Source organism: Phascolarctos cinereus, unplaced genomic scaffold, assembly GCF_003287225.1.
Source record: "Phascolarctos cinereus isolate Bilbo 61053 unplaced genomic scaffold, phaCin_HiC Scaffold_9;HRSCAF=440, whole genome shotgun sequence".
Classification (NCBI taxonomy): domain Eukaryota; kingdom Metazoa; phylum Chordata; class Mammalia; order Diprotodontia; family Phascolarctidae; genus Phascolarctos; species Phascolarctos cinereus.
In genome coordinates, this window is record NW_027556402.1 from 193,945,353 (window position 1) to 193,960,947 (window position 15,595).

A 15,595-nucleotide genomic window follows, 5' to 3' on the forward strand; every position below is an offset into this window, starting at 1 on the left:
AATTCCTTTGTAGCTAAGACGGTAAACCCAAGACGGGTAAGGTTTTTGTTTTGTTTTGTTGTGTTGTTAAAAATTATATTATCACTGTTTATGCTGATACTAATGAGGCCAAGATATTTGTCAGCTTTTCCTTTTCATAGCCACAAATAGACTTCAACTCATTTAACTGGATAGATAGGTCAAAACAAGCAGTTTTTTAAGCCCTTAGTATATGCTAGGAATTGTGCTAAGTGCTTGGAATACAAATACAAGTAGAATGAAAGTCAGTGCCTGCCCTCAAGGAGCTTACAAACTAATGGGAGAAGACAGTACACAGAAGGAAGCTGAAAAAGGGGGGTAGGGAGGAAGGGCCTGGTAGAGGATAGGTGATCTTGGTACAAAGGAGCCCAAGGGAGGGAAGGTATAGATGGAGGAGCAAGATTCCTGTCTCCCTTTCTTCCTTCTCCTTCCCTCATTGGTAAAATATCTTATCTAGCATTTTGTATTGATCTCTCCTTTGCCCTTAACATCTACCCACGTTTTTATCATACTGTTTGGTGTACATATAATTTCTCCTGTAATAACATGATAAGATCTTTGAGGCCAGATTCTGTCATTTTTCATTTTTGTATTCCTCAGTGCCTTGCACGAATAGGCACTTAATAAATTTGCATTAAACTGTGGAATTGAATATGCTCTCTATAGAGATTCAGTAAGGAGAAGTAATGTGATAGATGCAGTGAGAAGATGCTGAGCCCAGAGACAATAGATAGAGGTTCTGGTTCCTCTACTCACAGTGATTTTGGACAAGCCACTTTATTTTCCTAAGCCTCAGTTCCCTCATTAATGACATGAGGTTTCATAATCATCTGATCTCCAGCGTGCCTTCTGTCTCTGAAATTGTCTGCTGAATGGTTCATTTGCCTCATTTGTAAAATGGAGCTAGCATTTTAGCTTACTGCTTACTTGGGCTGTTGGGAGGATCAGGTGGAATGATAATGAATATAAAGGTGGCCATATAGAATTTAGCGGTGAAAGAGACCTGTGAGATCGTTTTATCCAGTCCCCATTTTAGAAGTTGAGAGATTGAGGTCCCTAAAGCAGAAGTCATTGTCCAGGGTCACACAAGAGCAGAACTGGGATCCTGACAATGTCAGATCTGGGGCTTTTTCCCCTGTACAAGATTCTATCAATCAGTAAGTACTTTGAAAAATTCAAGTACTATACAGATTTAAAGAATCATCATTACAGTCACCAGCATCAGATGTGAACAGTTGGACTCTATTACCTATGGTTATTATATTTTCTGAATTATTTTTCAATGATTTCTTTGATTTATCGTGTTTGTTAAGCTAGGGTGAAAAGAACCAGACAAGTGTCTGAAATATATAAAATGACAAAACTAAATACATTTTCCTATACTGAATACTTAACTAGGTCTGTTCTTTTTATATGTTCCTAAAAGTATCATATTTTGGGGAAGAAACCTTATAGTTTGTTTGTTTTTCCCCTCCATAGGAAGCCTTTCCTTGGCAGAAGTAGCAAATCGGTTAGATAGAGAAACTCTGCAAAGATTAAAAAGAGAATGTGGAGGCCTCCAAACCCTGCTTAAGAACAATCATCAGGTATTTGAAGGTAATGATATGTGTGCTGTTTAAATTATGTGCTTTTTTTTTTTTGTTAAAACGTTTCAAAAAATAAATTATGTAGGTGGTTCAATGGATAGAGCACTGGACTTGGAGTCAGGAAGACCTGAGTTTGAATTCTGCCTCAGACTCTTATTACCTGTGTTTCTCTGTGCAAGTCATAAACCTCTCCCAGCTGGAGTTTCTTCATCTGCAAAATGGGATAATAATAGCACCAACTTCAAGGTTGTGAAGATCAAATGAGTTAACATATGTAAATTGCTTGCAAACTTTAAAGAGCTATGTAAATCTTAGCTGCCATTATTATTATCATTATTAATAGTATTATCAATGATAATGTATTTTTATTGATAATGTTGGTGATTACAAAGCTCTGTGCTTTGTACATGGGAACATACAAAGATGGTTGTGGAGCCTATCAAAGTAAAGCCTATCAAAGATGACAAAAAAGCAAAATGAAACAGATTAAAGAGAGAAATCTGGGTTCATTTGACATGCACCTTAGATTTTGGGAAAGGAGATTTCAGAGACTTTAGGGGGGAAAATAGGCCTATCAACTAAAATGCCACAGGGAAAGTCAGCCCAGGAAGATACTCATGAATGAAATTCTGAAGACAGAAAGTGAAACAGTTCTGATAAGGTAGGAGAAATGGGATTTGTCTCAAGAAATCAATGTGGATGCACAGGGTACTTCCCAACCACCTTAAATTTTTAAAAAGAAATATAGAGAAGGAAATGAGACCAGGTAGCAGCAGGGCACAAATCTAAGAGCATTAAGATTCTCCAAGATCATGACAAGAGTGGAGCCTTGGGCTTAGTCTAATAAGATGAAATTCAACAGTACAGTGAGTACAAAACATTTTAAATTGATAGTGATTGTTTTGGAAGAGATCTGGGGGTTCTACGATATTGCAAGTTCAGTATGAATCAGCGGTGTTTTGTGGCAGCCAAAAAGATAAAGTAATATTGGGTTCCATTAAAATAGGATGGCTTCCAGGAATAGGGAAATAATGATCCCACTGTACTCTCACCTTGCCAGACCATGCCTGGAATATTGTGTTCATTTCTGGGTGTGTTAATTTAAAGAGGCAGGTGAGCCAGAGGGTATCTAGAGGAGGGCAGCCAGGATTGTGAGGGGCCTTGAGACCATGTCACATTGGGAGCTAAGGGTGCTTAGCCTGAGCAAGAGAAGATTCAGACGTCTGTCTTCAAGGATGTGAAAGGCTGTCAGGTGGAGGAGGGGGAATTGGACTTGTTTTGTTTGGCCCCAGAGAACAGAACCAAAATAGAGGCCTAATTTAAGTTGGATGTCAGGAAAAACTTCCTAACAGATCATTCAGAGCTGGCCAGCAATGGACAGACCACCTCCAGAAGTGTGGGCTTCCTCTCATGGGAGGTCTTCAAGATGAAACTGTGTGACCACTTATTGCTTATGCCTTAGGATATTTTTAAAATTGGAACTGGCTTTCTGTAGAGGTGGGGAGTTTCCTAGTTACTAGAAGTCTTTGTTGGGCATGTTACGGGCCAGATTCATAAAATGCCTCTAGGTCTAACTTGATGGTCCCTGAGATCCTCTCAGGAATGCAGTATGAAAATACAGGGCTTTTTTAAGGTTTATAGAACAGCATTTCCTCAAAACAACCCTAAGTAATAAGCAGTGCAATCGGCTCCTGTTTTACCTGCGATTCTTTTTGTTAGCTTGTGTTAGTACTTGAGCCATGCCTGTGCCAAGAGTATAATAAGAAATCAGGACACTTGACTCAAGTCCTGTACTTTGGGGGCCCATGTTCTTGTTCACTGGACAGATTGACTGCACCACCCGATGCAGCCTCAGCTGCTTGGTGTATTGGAAAGAGCACTCGCTTGGGAGTCAGGAGACTTCGTGTGTCAGCACCTCTGCTTACCAGCTGTGTGACTATAGGAAAGCCATTTAGCCTTTCTAAGTTACTTTTTTATATAGAGTGGTCACTACATTTTACTTTCTAAAGGGGCCATGTTGGGAAAGGAATCTTGTTGCTAATAATAGTTCTTATCCTTGGTACAAAACAAGCCGGCAGATAAATAAAACATGCTAATTCTGCCCTCTGGATTAGGTGGAACCAATTTAGTTGCTTCCACATGAGCAGCTTCCAACTATTTGAAGACAACAGTCAGGTCCCTACATAACTTTTTTTCTCTGGCTTAAATACCCCCAATTCCTTTAATCCAATCAACATTTATTGTAATTTCTTCTCCACGTACCATTCCCTTCCATACAAATGGAAGCTTTATAATGTCCATTCCAAACTGTGACAGCCTTAACAGGCACCACTTCAGGTATGTTCTGACCACGGCCTGATAGTGCAACTGTTACTTCCCTCCCTTTGAACACTCAGGTTTTATTAAATCAGCCCAAGGTCTCACCAAAGTCCTGCTCTAATGTCTCATCATGCTATCAAGTGACTTTCATTTCTTGAAAGATATGCTAATGGAGGACAAGGTCTGTATAGTCCTTTAAAGCTAGGAAGGTGACAGGCTCTCTTTCTAACATCCAAGGGCCAGCTAGTTAAGTGAGAAGAAAGGTATTCCTCACCAGAACGCTGACCCACAGGTGGTGATTGTTTTATTCTACAGTGACTTGTGATGACGGTTTACTGAGTCACAGAGTGGTTGTAATTTGAATCATTGGAAGGAATACCCACACTGATCTCACAAGCTATCCTGGCTACCACACTACATTGCTGATGCTTGTCCATTAGAAATCATAGATCTTTTTCCCATGAGTTGACTTCTAGTTGTCTTCCCTATTCTATACTTATTCTTTCATTGTTTTTATACCTCAAAGGCTCTACATTTATTCCTTTCTTTTCTCTTCTCTTTTTTTTTTTTTTTTGAGGCTGATCATTTCCCTGTCTCACCCAGGATGGAAGTGCAACAGACACAAGGCCTGATCCCACTACTGATTGATTGACACAGGAGCTCTGTTTGGCCCTCCCTGTGGTCTGGTCTGGTTTACCCTTCCATAGGCAACCTGATGGTCATCCTCTTCTTGGGGCTCACTGCTTGTGTTGGTGCCAGACTTAGTGCAGACTGCCGTATGGCCATACATTATTATTAGCAACATGATTTCTCTCCTAGCAGAGTCTCAGTCTCTTCAGTAGCAGGGACACAGGCATGTGCCACCAAACTCGGTTACATTTATTCCTGTTGAGTTTTATTTTGTCAGCTTCAGCCTGTTCTAATTTTACAACATTTTATTTTGATCGTGCAACTTTGTTGGTTGACAACTTACCAGCTTTCCCTCCCAGCTCTGTGTTACCTGAACATTTAATAAACATATGCCTTCAAGTCTATGATAAAAAACCAAGCCAGACCAAGAACTTGTGGCAAGTCCCTGGAGATCTCTTTCCCTGTTGATGTTGACTCAGTGCATTTGGGATTTTGTCAGTCAACTTGTCTCTCATCTAACTGCTCTAGCATCTGGGCAGTCTTTTCATCTTGTCCATAAGAATATCTTGAAATACCTTTTCAAATGTCTGGCTGAACTCCAGTGTACTCTGTTCACTCTGTTCTTTGATCTGCTCATCTAAAAACACACACACACACACACACACATAAAGTTAGTTCAGTATGACTTGTACTTAATGAACTCATGCCTGCTCTTAATGATCACCATTTCCTTTTCCTACTGCCCTCTTCTAGAATTTTACCAAAAATCTATTTCAGTATCATTAACTTATACTTTGAAGTGGAAAAAGCCCCACTCCAGTGCCTCGGCATGATGTGGTGGTTACCTCAGGTTCTTATAAGCTCTGCAGGTAGAACATAAGCTCTCTCTAGCAGGTGACACCAAGCTGGAAAAGCTTCAAGTCCAGTTCTGGTGACAGACTGTGTCTGCTGTCCAGGATCAGCCTGGCTGAGAGCAGAGGGGCACCTCACCAGAAAGCTGGTCACTGTCTGTGGCAAACCATGAAACTAAGCAGGATGCAAAATAACTGTGAGTTCTGGGTGGCCTCAGTCCTCAGCAGTAGCAGCGGTGGAAGGAAAGGGTCAAGAGTGCTAAGAATCACATAGATTTTAGACTAACAATAAAGATTGATGTAACAGCCCTTTCTAAATATACCCAAAAACCAGTGAGTTGACATACTTTAGGAGGAGCTGAACTGTGGCAGTGTTGACATTCTCACTACAAAGGAGAGACTAAAGATGTCAGAAAGTGGAACCAAGTGGAAAGATGCCTCATAGGTTCTCGCTGGGGGACCTAAAGCACAGGGATGTGGTTATGGCAGGTGTAAGCAGACCACAATATGTCACCAGTGTGGACAGGTCAAAGAAGCAGTGTAAAAATATGTAGTGACTGTCATCAGAAAGGGAGGTGGACCAGCCATGTAATAAGAGTGAGAAAGAACAGCTGTCCTGGTGTAGAAGGAGTGTGAGAGATCAAGGGGAGAGCTACTAGCACGTTGGCCAGATGTATGTAGCACTTATGGGAATACAGAGACAAAAGATCACAGCATGAGGTTGGGTTTTATCAGTGAAAACATGGAAGCATAGTTTAAGTATTAACTTTCCTGACTTTCTAAAATGAAGATTTTTTTTTCTAACTCTGAGACACTTCACGAACCATGGTTCCTTAAGGATCCCAGACAGGGTCTCACCAGTCACATCTGCCCCATTCATTTGGTACCTTGGAGTGTGATTCACCTGAACTAAGTCACTGGAATACACTGAGGGCAGCTTGGTGCTCCTTTACCTTCTCCTTACTCCTAAGCATTTATGTTTCAGCCTTCCCAGTCGAAAGATCATTCTCCTTGGCAGAAGCAACAGAATTAAAATAGGAGTTAAAATAGTTATATGTTGTTTCTCCAATCACACCAAGCAAGATTTTTATCCTCTTCTTTGTTTAAATCTTGGCGCTAATATAGTTTGTGTTCTTTTCCATTTATTTCACATCTCAACTCAGACCTGACTTTAATGCTATTCTTATAATATTTCAATATCTTTCCACTCTTTTGAATTTTATCCTTTTACCTGCCCCTGCTTCCATCATTTGCAACATCAACTTACATTTATATATCACTTACATTTTTAAATGTGTTAGTTGATATATTACCTGATTGATCACATCAGCTTCTTGAGAAATTTCCCTTTATCTTCATTAGAAGTAATTTTGTCAGGGGCAGCTAGGTGGTGCAGTAGATAGAGCTCCAGCCTTGGGGTCAGGAGGACCTGAATTCAAATGTGACCTCAGACACTTGACACTAGCTGTGTGACCCTGGGCAAGTCACTTAACTCCAATTGCCTCAGAAGAAAAAAAATTCTTTAGAGGGCAGCTAGGTGGCGCAGTGGATAGAGCACCAGCCCTGAAGTCAGGAGGACCTGAGTTCAAATCCAGACTCAGACCAAACACTTGACACTTACTAGCTGTGTGACCTTGGGCAAGTCACTTAACCCCAACTGCCTAAAAAAGTATTAATAATAATGATAATTTTGTCTTGAAAGCCACCTTATCACTTTTGATCCAGCTTCCTTTTTAGAGTCTTAAGATTCTTACCTATCCTTTCTTTAACTCTTTAAAATCTTCTTCTATAAAGTACTAATTTACTCCTCTAACTAGGCTCAATATTTCTCTCATCACAGACCCTCCGAAGGCCAGATTGGTATATTACCTCCCAAGATTTCCAACATCTCTGCTTCACTAATCAGTGAAATTCCTTCTTGGACAGAATCAGGTCCAGAATGGCAGTTCTTAACTGCTTTCTCTGCCTTCTGAAAGATGAAACTATTGGCTGTCCTGATTTTACCAAATAAAACTCCAGCAGATGTCCGTGTAGTGGAAGCCACACATGCCAGCTTTTGCCTCCATGCCTGTTTTATCTCAAAAAACTCACCATCTGGTGCGTCTTCTTAGTTACTTGCTGTATCTTCAGTATAATATAGTCCGTGGTGTCGCTGACTAGCTTCTGCTTATTCATTTGATCCTTTGATTTTTATCCAAGTACCTTATAGTACCATACCTCTCTCTCAGATTTGTGGATTGCCACATGGATCTTTGTTATTGTCAGACACTTGTCTCATATCATCCCACGGTCATTCCTCCCTTTATGGAAAAGCCAATCCACTTGTAAGTTTGTTGTTCTTTTAAAATTTTTGCATCAATATTCATTAGAGAAATTGGTCTATAATTTTCTTTCTCTGTTTTGGCTCCTCCTAGCTTAGGTATCAGCACCATATTTGTGTTGTAAAGGGAATTTGGTAGGACTCCTTCACCTGTTTTCTCAAATAGTTTTTATGGTATTGGAAATAATTGTTCTTTAAATGTTTGGTAGAATTCACTTGTAAATCCATCTGACCCTGGAGATGTTTTCTTAGGGAGTTCATTGATGGCTTGTTCAATTTCTTTTTCTAAAATGGATTATTTAAATATTCTATTTCCTCTTCCATTTTTTTTTGTTTTTTGATTTTGGAGGCAATGGGGGTTAAGTGACTTGCCCAGAGTCACATAGTTAGTAAGTGTCTGAAGCCAGATTTGAACTCAGGTCCTCCTGACTGAAACTATTTCAGTTAGATTGTCAGATTTATTGGCATACAGTTGGGCAAAATAGCTTCTAATTATTGCTTTAATTTCCTCTTCTTTGATGGTTAATTCCCCCTTTTTATTTTTGATACTGGTAATTTGGTTTTCTTTCATTTTTTAAATAAAATTAACCAATGTTTATTTTATTGGGGTTTTTTTTTTGCCTCAATAAAACCAGCTCTTGGTTTTATGTATTTGTTTTCTTACTTTAAATTTTGTTACTCTCTCTTTTGATTTTCAGGATTTCCAGTTTGGTGTTTAATTGTAGATTTTAAATTTGTTCTTTTTAAAGTTTTTTTTTAGTTGCATGCCCAACTCATTGACCAGCTTTTTCTCTGTTTTGTTGATGTAAGCATTTAGAGCTATAAATTTTCTCCTGCTTTGGCTGCATCCTATAAATTTTGGTATGTTGTCTAATTATTGTCATTCTCTTTGATGAAATTATTAATTGTTTCTATGATTTGTTCTTTGACCCACTCAGTCTTCAGGATTAGGTTAGTTTCCAGTTAGTTTTTAATATATCTTTCCATGGCCCTTTGTTAAATATAATTTTTATTGCATCATGATCTGAAAAGGATGCGCTTAATTTTTGTCTTTCTGCATTTGAGTGTGAGGTTTTTATGCCCTAATACGTGGTCATTTTTTGTGTAGGTGCCATGTGCTGCTGAGAAAAAGATATATTTCTTTCTATACTCAGTTTTTTTCCCAGAGCTCTATCATATATAACTTTTCTAAAATTTTGTTTACCTCCTTAACTTCTTGTTTATTTTGTGGCTAGGTTTATCTAGTTTGAAAGGGGAAAGTTGAGATCTCCCTGAGTATAAGTTTTACTGTCTGTTTTCTCCTGTAATTCATTTAACTTCTCATTTAGAAATTTGTATATGTATGTACATATATATTTAGTATTGCTATTACTTCTTTGTCTGTAGTCCCTTTTAGCAAGATATAGTTTCCTTTCTTGTCTCTTTTAATTAGATCTATTTGTTTGTGCTTTGTCCGAGATCATGATTGTTACCCCTGATTTTTTTTTTACTTCCGCTGAAGCATAATATATTCTTCTCCAGTCTTTTACCTTTACTCTGTATGTGTCTCTTTGCTTCATCTGTGTTTCTTGTAAACAACATATTGTAGAATTCTGGTTTTTAATCCACTCTGCCAACTGAGTGTGTATGTTATTCCCTCTTTGAGCCAAATCTGATGAGAGTAAATTTCAAGCATTGCTCACCTCCCTCCCTTCTTTCTCTCTACTGTAATAGGTCTTTCCTACCTCTTCATGTGATGTAACTTACCCCTTTCTGCCTCTCCCTTTCTTTTTCTCCTGGTGCAATCTTTTTCTCCCCTTAATTTTTTTATATATCTTCCCATCAAAGAGGATATCAGGGCATTTTTCCTTGATAATTTCTTGAAAGATATTGTCCAGGCTCTTTTTTTGATCATGTCTTTCAGGTACTCCAATAATTCTTAAATTTTTTCTCCTAGAGAGTTTTTTTTCTTTTTCGGCAGTTGGGGTTAAGTGACTTGTCCAGGGTTACACAGTTAGTAAGTGTCAAGTGTTTGAGGTCGGATTTGAACTTGGGTCCTCCTGACTTCAGGGCTGGTACTTGATCCACTGTGCCACCTAGCTGTCCCTTTTTTTAAAAAAATATTTATTTTGAATTACTAACGATCACTTCTGTAAGTTTTTGAGTTTTAAATTTTTGTCCCCCTCCCTTCCCAAGATGGTACACAATCTGATATAGGCTATACATATTTATTCCTATTAAACATATTTTCACATTAGTGATGTTGTAAGAATTAGAACCAACAGGAAGAACCACTAGAAAGAGGAAACAGAACACAACAGAAGAAAAAAAAAAGCAAACAGTATACTTTGATCTGCATTCAGACTCCATAGTTCTTTCTTCTTTGTGGATAGTATTTTCCATCATGAGGCCTTTGGAGATGTCTTAGATCCTTGTATTGCTGAGAAGGGTTAAGTCTATCAATATTAGTCATCACACAACACGGCTGTTATTGTGTACAGCGTTCTCCTGGTTCTGCTCACTTCACTCAGCATCAGACCATACAAGTCTTTCCAGGTTTTTCGGAAGTCTGCCTGCTCATCATTTCTTATAGTACAATAGTATTCCATTACATTCATATACTACAGCTTGCTCAGCCATTCCCCAGTTTGATGGGTATCCTCTCAATTTCCAATTCTTTGCCACCACGGAAAGAATGGCTATAAATATTTTTGTACATGTGAGTCCTTTTTCTGTTTGTATGATCTCTCTGGGATATAGCCCTAGAAGTGCTATTGCTGAGAGCTTACTTTTCAAAGAGCTTTTTGGGAGAATGTTTAGTAAGGATCAGTCTGCTGCTAGAGACAAATTGTCTCACTAGGATTATAGCACTGAAGTATGTATTATATATTTTTAATTGTTTTATTTATTTAAATATTTACCAGTTACATGTAAAAAATTTTTTTTACAATCATTTTTTAAAACCTTGAGTTCCAAATTCTCTTCTTTCTTTCCTCCTCCTGTATCTCTCCCTCTTTGAGAAGGCAAGCAATTTGGCATCAGTTATACATGTGAAAAACATTTCCATATTAATCGTGTTGCAATAGGAAACACAAACAAAATAAAACCATAAAAATAAAGTAGAAAGGAATATGCTTCAATTTGCATATAGACTCCCATTCTCTCTCTGGAGGTGGATAGCATATTTTTTTTTAATCCTGGGTCATTTGGAATTGTCTTGGATCATTGTCTTGATCAGAATAGCTAAGTCTTTTATGGTTGGTTATCCTTACAATATTGCTGTTACTGTGTACAGTGTTCTGCAGGTTCTATTCATGAAGTATGTGTTTTGTACAGAAATTCAAAGCCCAATTCACATAGCCTCTAGTTGTGTATGCAAATCAAATATTGAGCTAGATTTTTAGAACATTCTTTCAATTTTCTTCCTTCTCGCTGCCTCTAAGGTTTTCAATCTTGGCAAGATTTTGGGTGAATCCGGGCCAGTGTTATGGTTTCCAGTGAAAGCCAGGAAGGGCTTGGTTGCTTTGGCCGTGTTTCATGTGGAGTCATTGGATTTGTTGGAATAAAGAGGATAAGAGAGAATGCACAAGGAATACATAATCCCAGCTAACCTCAGATGGTCCCACAAAATTGGTTCAATCACAGCTCTTTGACTGACGGAGCCTGATTTCTTACACACAAGCTAACACCACCTTAGGGGCTAGACTTTCCCAGAATGTGTATATTTTTAGCATTTTATAAATAATAGCACATGTGAGCATTTTGAATATTTAACATCTATTTCATATTCCATCTCTGTGCCTTTTCATAGCCATATCCTCTCTCCTCATCTCTGCTTCTTACAATCCTTAGCTTCCTTAAAGTCTTAGCTCAGGTACCACCCCTCTGTGAGGGAGAGAAAACTAAGAATTTGGGGGATAGGAAAAGACCTTCTTGAGGAGGTGGCACTCAAGATGAGGCTTGAAGGAAGCAAAGGATTCTATAATTTGCCTCCCCCACCCTGCCCAACACATAGATTGTTAATACATTCTCCTTCTTCAAATTATATTTTATTTACCTGTATACACAGTATATGTCATCTTTCCCCCTCCTCCATCCCGCCCCCCATCAGTGTCCCTTGAAAAGTGTAAGCTCCTTTTGGGAAGGGATTATGTTACTTTTATTTTTATATTCTCAATGGCCAGCACAGTGCCTAGCACAGAATAAATATTTGCTAAATTGAATTGGTTAGTTTTGTTTCCTTTACTGAATTGTCATGGACTTTAGCCCTCTGTTGCCAGCCTTCTGGGACAGGCCCCCTGAGCTGAGCCAGGCTTGACCTTAGCTGGTCAGCAACATAGATGGTGTCACTAAATTTGTGCTTGAAGCCTCTTCAGCTTGACATGCCTTGCCAGAAGTTATGATTCTTGGACGTATTATGTTCCGGATCCTGAGGCCATCTTTATGGCACATTATGGCATTGAAGGAGAATTTGGATTGTAGAGTTTTGACATATGGGTACATTCTTAAAACCAATATTCAAAGAAAGTCAAAAAGCAATCGTTTGGCCAATATAAGTAGTTACCTATTTTCATTCACTTAAGAATATTTATTAAATTTAGGGCACTGTGCTAAAAACTAGGGGGAAAGATACAACGATATCTTACCACTGCTCTGTACCTGTTGAATACCTTTACTTTTCTTTTTTCAAAAAATGAGTTTTTAAGGGGCAGCTAGGTGGCTCAGTGGATAGAGAACTGGTCCTGAAGTCAGGAGGACCTGAGTTCAAATCCGGCCTCAGACCAAACACTTGACATGTACTAGCTGTATGACCCTGGGCAAGTCACTTAACCCCAATTGCCTAGCAAAAAGAAAAACAATAATAAATGAGTTTTTATTCATATCTTTTATTTTATCTTTTTATACTTTACCTTTTGTTTTATCACTATAATTTCTCCTAAACTTCTCCCCAACCCCTGAGAACTATGTCACATAATAAATAGTATTTTTAGGCCTCCACCCCCCCCAAAAAAAAAGAAACAAGAGGAAAAAAAATGAGCGTAACTGATCAGTACATTCAAAAGGTCTGAAATTATGTACAATGAATAACACTTGTGGACTTTTTACCTCTGCAAAGGGATAGGGGTGAGGATATCTTCTCATATTTCTTCTTTTGAGCCAGTTTATAATTTTGCAACATTCACTTTTGATTCCTTTTGTTTATGTTGTTGTGATCATTAGCTGTGATTACTTTACTCTGAATCCGTTCCATGTAGATCTTTCCATGGTTCTCTGGATTCATCACATCCCTCTTTTCTTATAGCGCAGTAATATTTCATTGCATTCATAAACAGTATATATTTGTATAGCTGTTCCCAAATCAATAGCCACCTACTTTGTTTCCAGTTCTTGGCTGTCCCCAAAAATGCTGCTGTAAATATTTTGGTATCTAGGCAGACCTTTGCTTTTCTGCAGTGGGCCTGTCTGCTCATCTGGCAGTATCTGTCAGCAGTGTTAAAATGATTAAACAAATGAGTACAGCAGAGTTTTCCCAGTCTGCATTCTGAAGTACTCTACTTTGAAGTACTCTACTTTGGCATTCAGGAACCTCGTGCACAAAGCTTGTAGCTTCTTGCTAATAGTTTGGCTGTTCTGTTCTTTGTGTTTCAAACCCCAGTTGTGAATGGGAGAGTGTATATTCGTGACTGGAGAGAAGAGAAGAACGCAAAGAAAAAACAGCCAGAAGCTAAACGAAGACTCTCATCAGAAGCTTTTAAAACGCGTCTCTGTTGGTTTTTTATGCACCATCCCAATGGTTGTTCTCTGACCTCCCAATCCTGCTCATATGCACATGGAACCCAGGAGCTACGACCGTCTCAGATGCTGAAGAAGATAAAGCACATCCACTGATGTTACACCAGCAAGCTGCATGGTACAGATTTTGGAGGTGGGCAGGCTGAGTGAAAGCTGTTGGACGTTAACCTACCTGTCTTTTGAAGTTTCTTGTGGCAGACTAATTTGAGTATTTCCTTTCATCTTTCTCAAGACTCATCTGGCAGTATGGGACTTACGAATCATTGTGCAGACTTCCAGTTTTTTAAAGCTAAACAAAATGTTGCCAATTATTTTTGAACATAGATATTTTATATTTAAAAAATTTATATGATCAACTCTGTATATTATTTGTAGCATACAGTGTTTATTTTGGACGATGTTTGAAATTAAATTACTCAGGTTTGTATACAGACTTTGAATCAGCAAAACAAGCTATAAACTTCTTTTAAAAATACCATATGATTAAAAGAGTTGTTTGGAGTTGTGGCTTTCTTTTACTGGAACTGGCCTTTCTCATAGGAAAAATATTTTGGTTCACAATTCAACTATCTATCTATCTGTCTGTCTGTCTATTTTTTTTTTTAGAAAATGAATGTGAAGAAGAAATTGACACTCATGTTTTCTTCAGAGGAGTAAGTTTTGATACTAGTCCCTCAAAATGCATAAAAATATTAATGAGGAGGGGAGGATGGGGAAAAGAAGAGAATCATACACCGATTCTTAGAAAACAGAGGCAGAGGACATTCAGCACAGAGAAATCCAAGGAACAGATTTCCCAGAATGTCAGGAGTCAGAAGGGACCTAACATTGAGCCTGCCCACGCCACTTTTGCACAGTTCTAATTCTAAGGAAAGTTTTGACTCTGTTTCTCTGTAATTTCTAGTCATTGCTGCTAGGTCTGCCCTTAGGAGGCCAGGCCAGACACGACTAATCCTATTCTTTCCATAAACTATGTGTCTTGGAAGACAGTGATCATATTCCTTGTATTTATTTTTTCTCCTCCTCCAAGATAAACACCTCCAGCTCCTCTAATCATTCCTTATATGACATGGTCTTTAATGCTTTTGCAGTTTGGGCTCATGTCCTCTGAACATGCTCCAAGTTCATCCATTTTTTTCCCAAAAAATGAGATGCCCTGAACTACCACAGTATTCCAAAAGCAGTCTGATCAGCATGAAATACCAGGACTATCACCTCCCCCATTCTAGACACTAAGCATCTATTACCATAGCCTGAAAATGAATTATTATTGATTGGCTGCCATGGTCGTACCATTGACTTACATTGGATTTCCAGTCCATTATAATGCTTGGTTCTTTCTTTTTCACATGAAATATCTGGCCATGCCTCTTCAATCCCACATGTGGATAGTTGATTTTCTGAACCCTAGCAAAAACATTTACCTTTATTCCTATTAAATTTCATTTAAATTAGTTTGACCCATTCTAGCCAGTGGGGATCATTTTGGCCCCTTCCTCTGTCACTCAGCATGTTAATTATACACTTTTAATTGTGTCACCTGAAAATAGATATGTCATTTGTATCTTTATCCTAGCCATTAAAATGTTAAATTTTTAGCTTGCTGAGGTCAGATCCTTAGGGTATAGCACTAAAAATCTCCCTCCAACTTCACATTACTCTGTTCACTTATCGGATTCTAGTCATTTAATCATTTCTGAATTTACCTAATTGTCTTATCATCTGGTCCAAAAAGTTCTGTTATGTCTTCTGTTATACTAGCATGATATGTTTTTGATGAAATCATAGTGACTTTTAGTGCACCTTTTCCTTTCTAAATGCCCAAAGACACTCGTTTTAATAATGCATTCTAGAATTTGGCCAGGAATTGCAGTAAACCTCACTGGCTTATAATTTAAAAACTGAGCTCTTTTCCTTTTTTTGAAAACTAGGATAATATTTGCCATTTCGCAGTTCTCTCATATCTCTTTTGTACATGATTTTTTTGAAGATCCCTGTTAGCAGCGCAACAGCGATAGTCAGTTTTCTTCATCCGTATAAGGATGTAGTGGTTCTTTTGGTCCTGGGGACTTGAGCTTATTGAGGGCTTTTAGGCACTA

General features: G+C 38.4%; 1 protein-coding gene across 2 annotated transcripts in view; it reads left to right on the forward strand.

Annotated features, from left to right (window-relative positions):
• TRMT44 (tRNA methyltransferase 44 homolog) overlaps positions 1 to 13,972 on the forward strand; it is a 48,273-nt gene extending 34,301 nt beyond the window's left edge. For both annotated transcript variants that reach the window (XM_020992269.2, XM_020992271.2), the window contains exons 10-11: positions 1,498 to 1,614; positions 13,360 to 13,972. In XM_020992269.2, the coding sequence (XP_020847928.1) occupies positions 1,498 to 1,614; positions 13,360 to 13,592 (350 nt within the window). In that variant the 3' untranslated portion in view covers positions 13,593 to 13,972. The remainder of the gene's footprint in view (positions 1 to 1,497; positions 1,615 to 13,359) is intronic.
• The last annotated feature ends 1,623 nt before the right edge of the window (positions 13,973 to 15,595 follow it).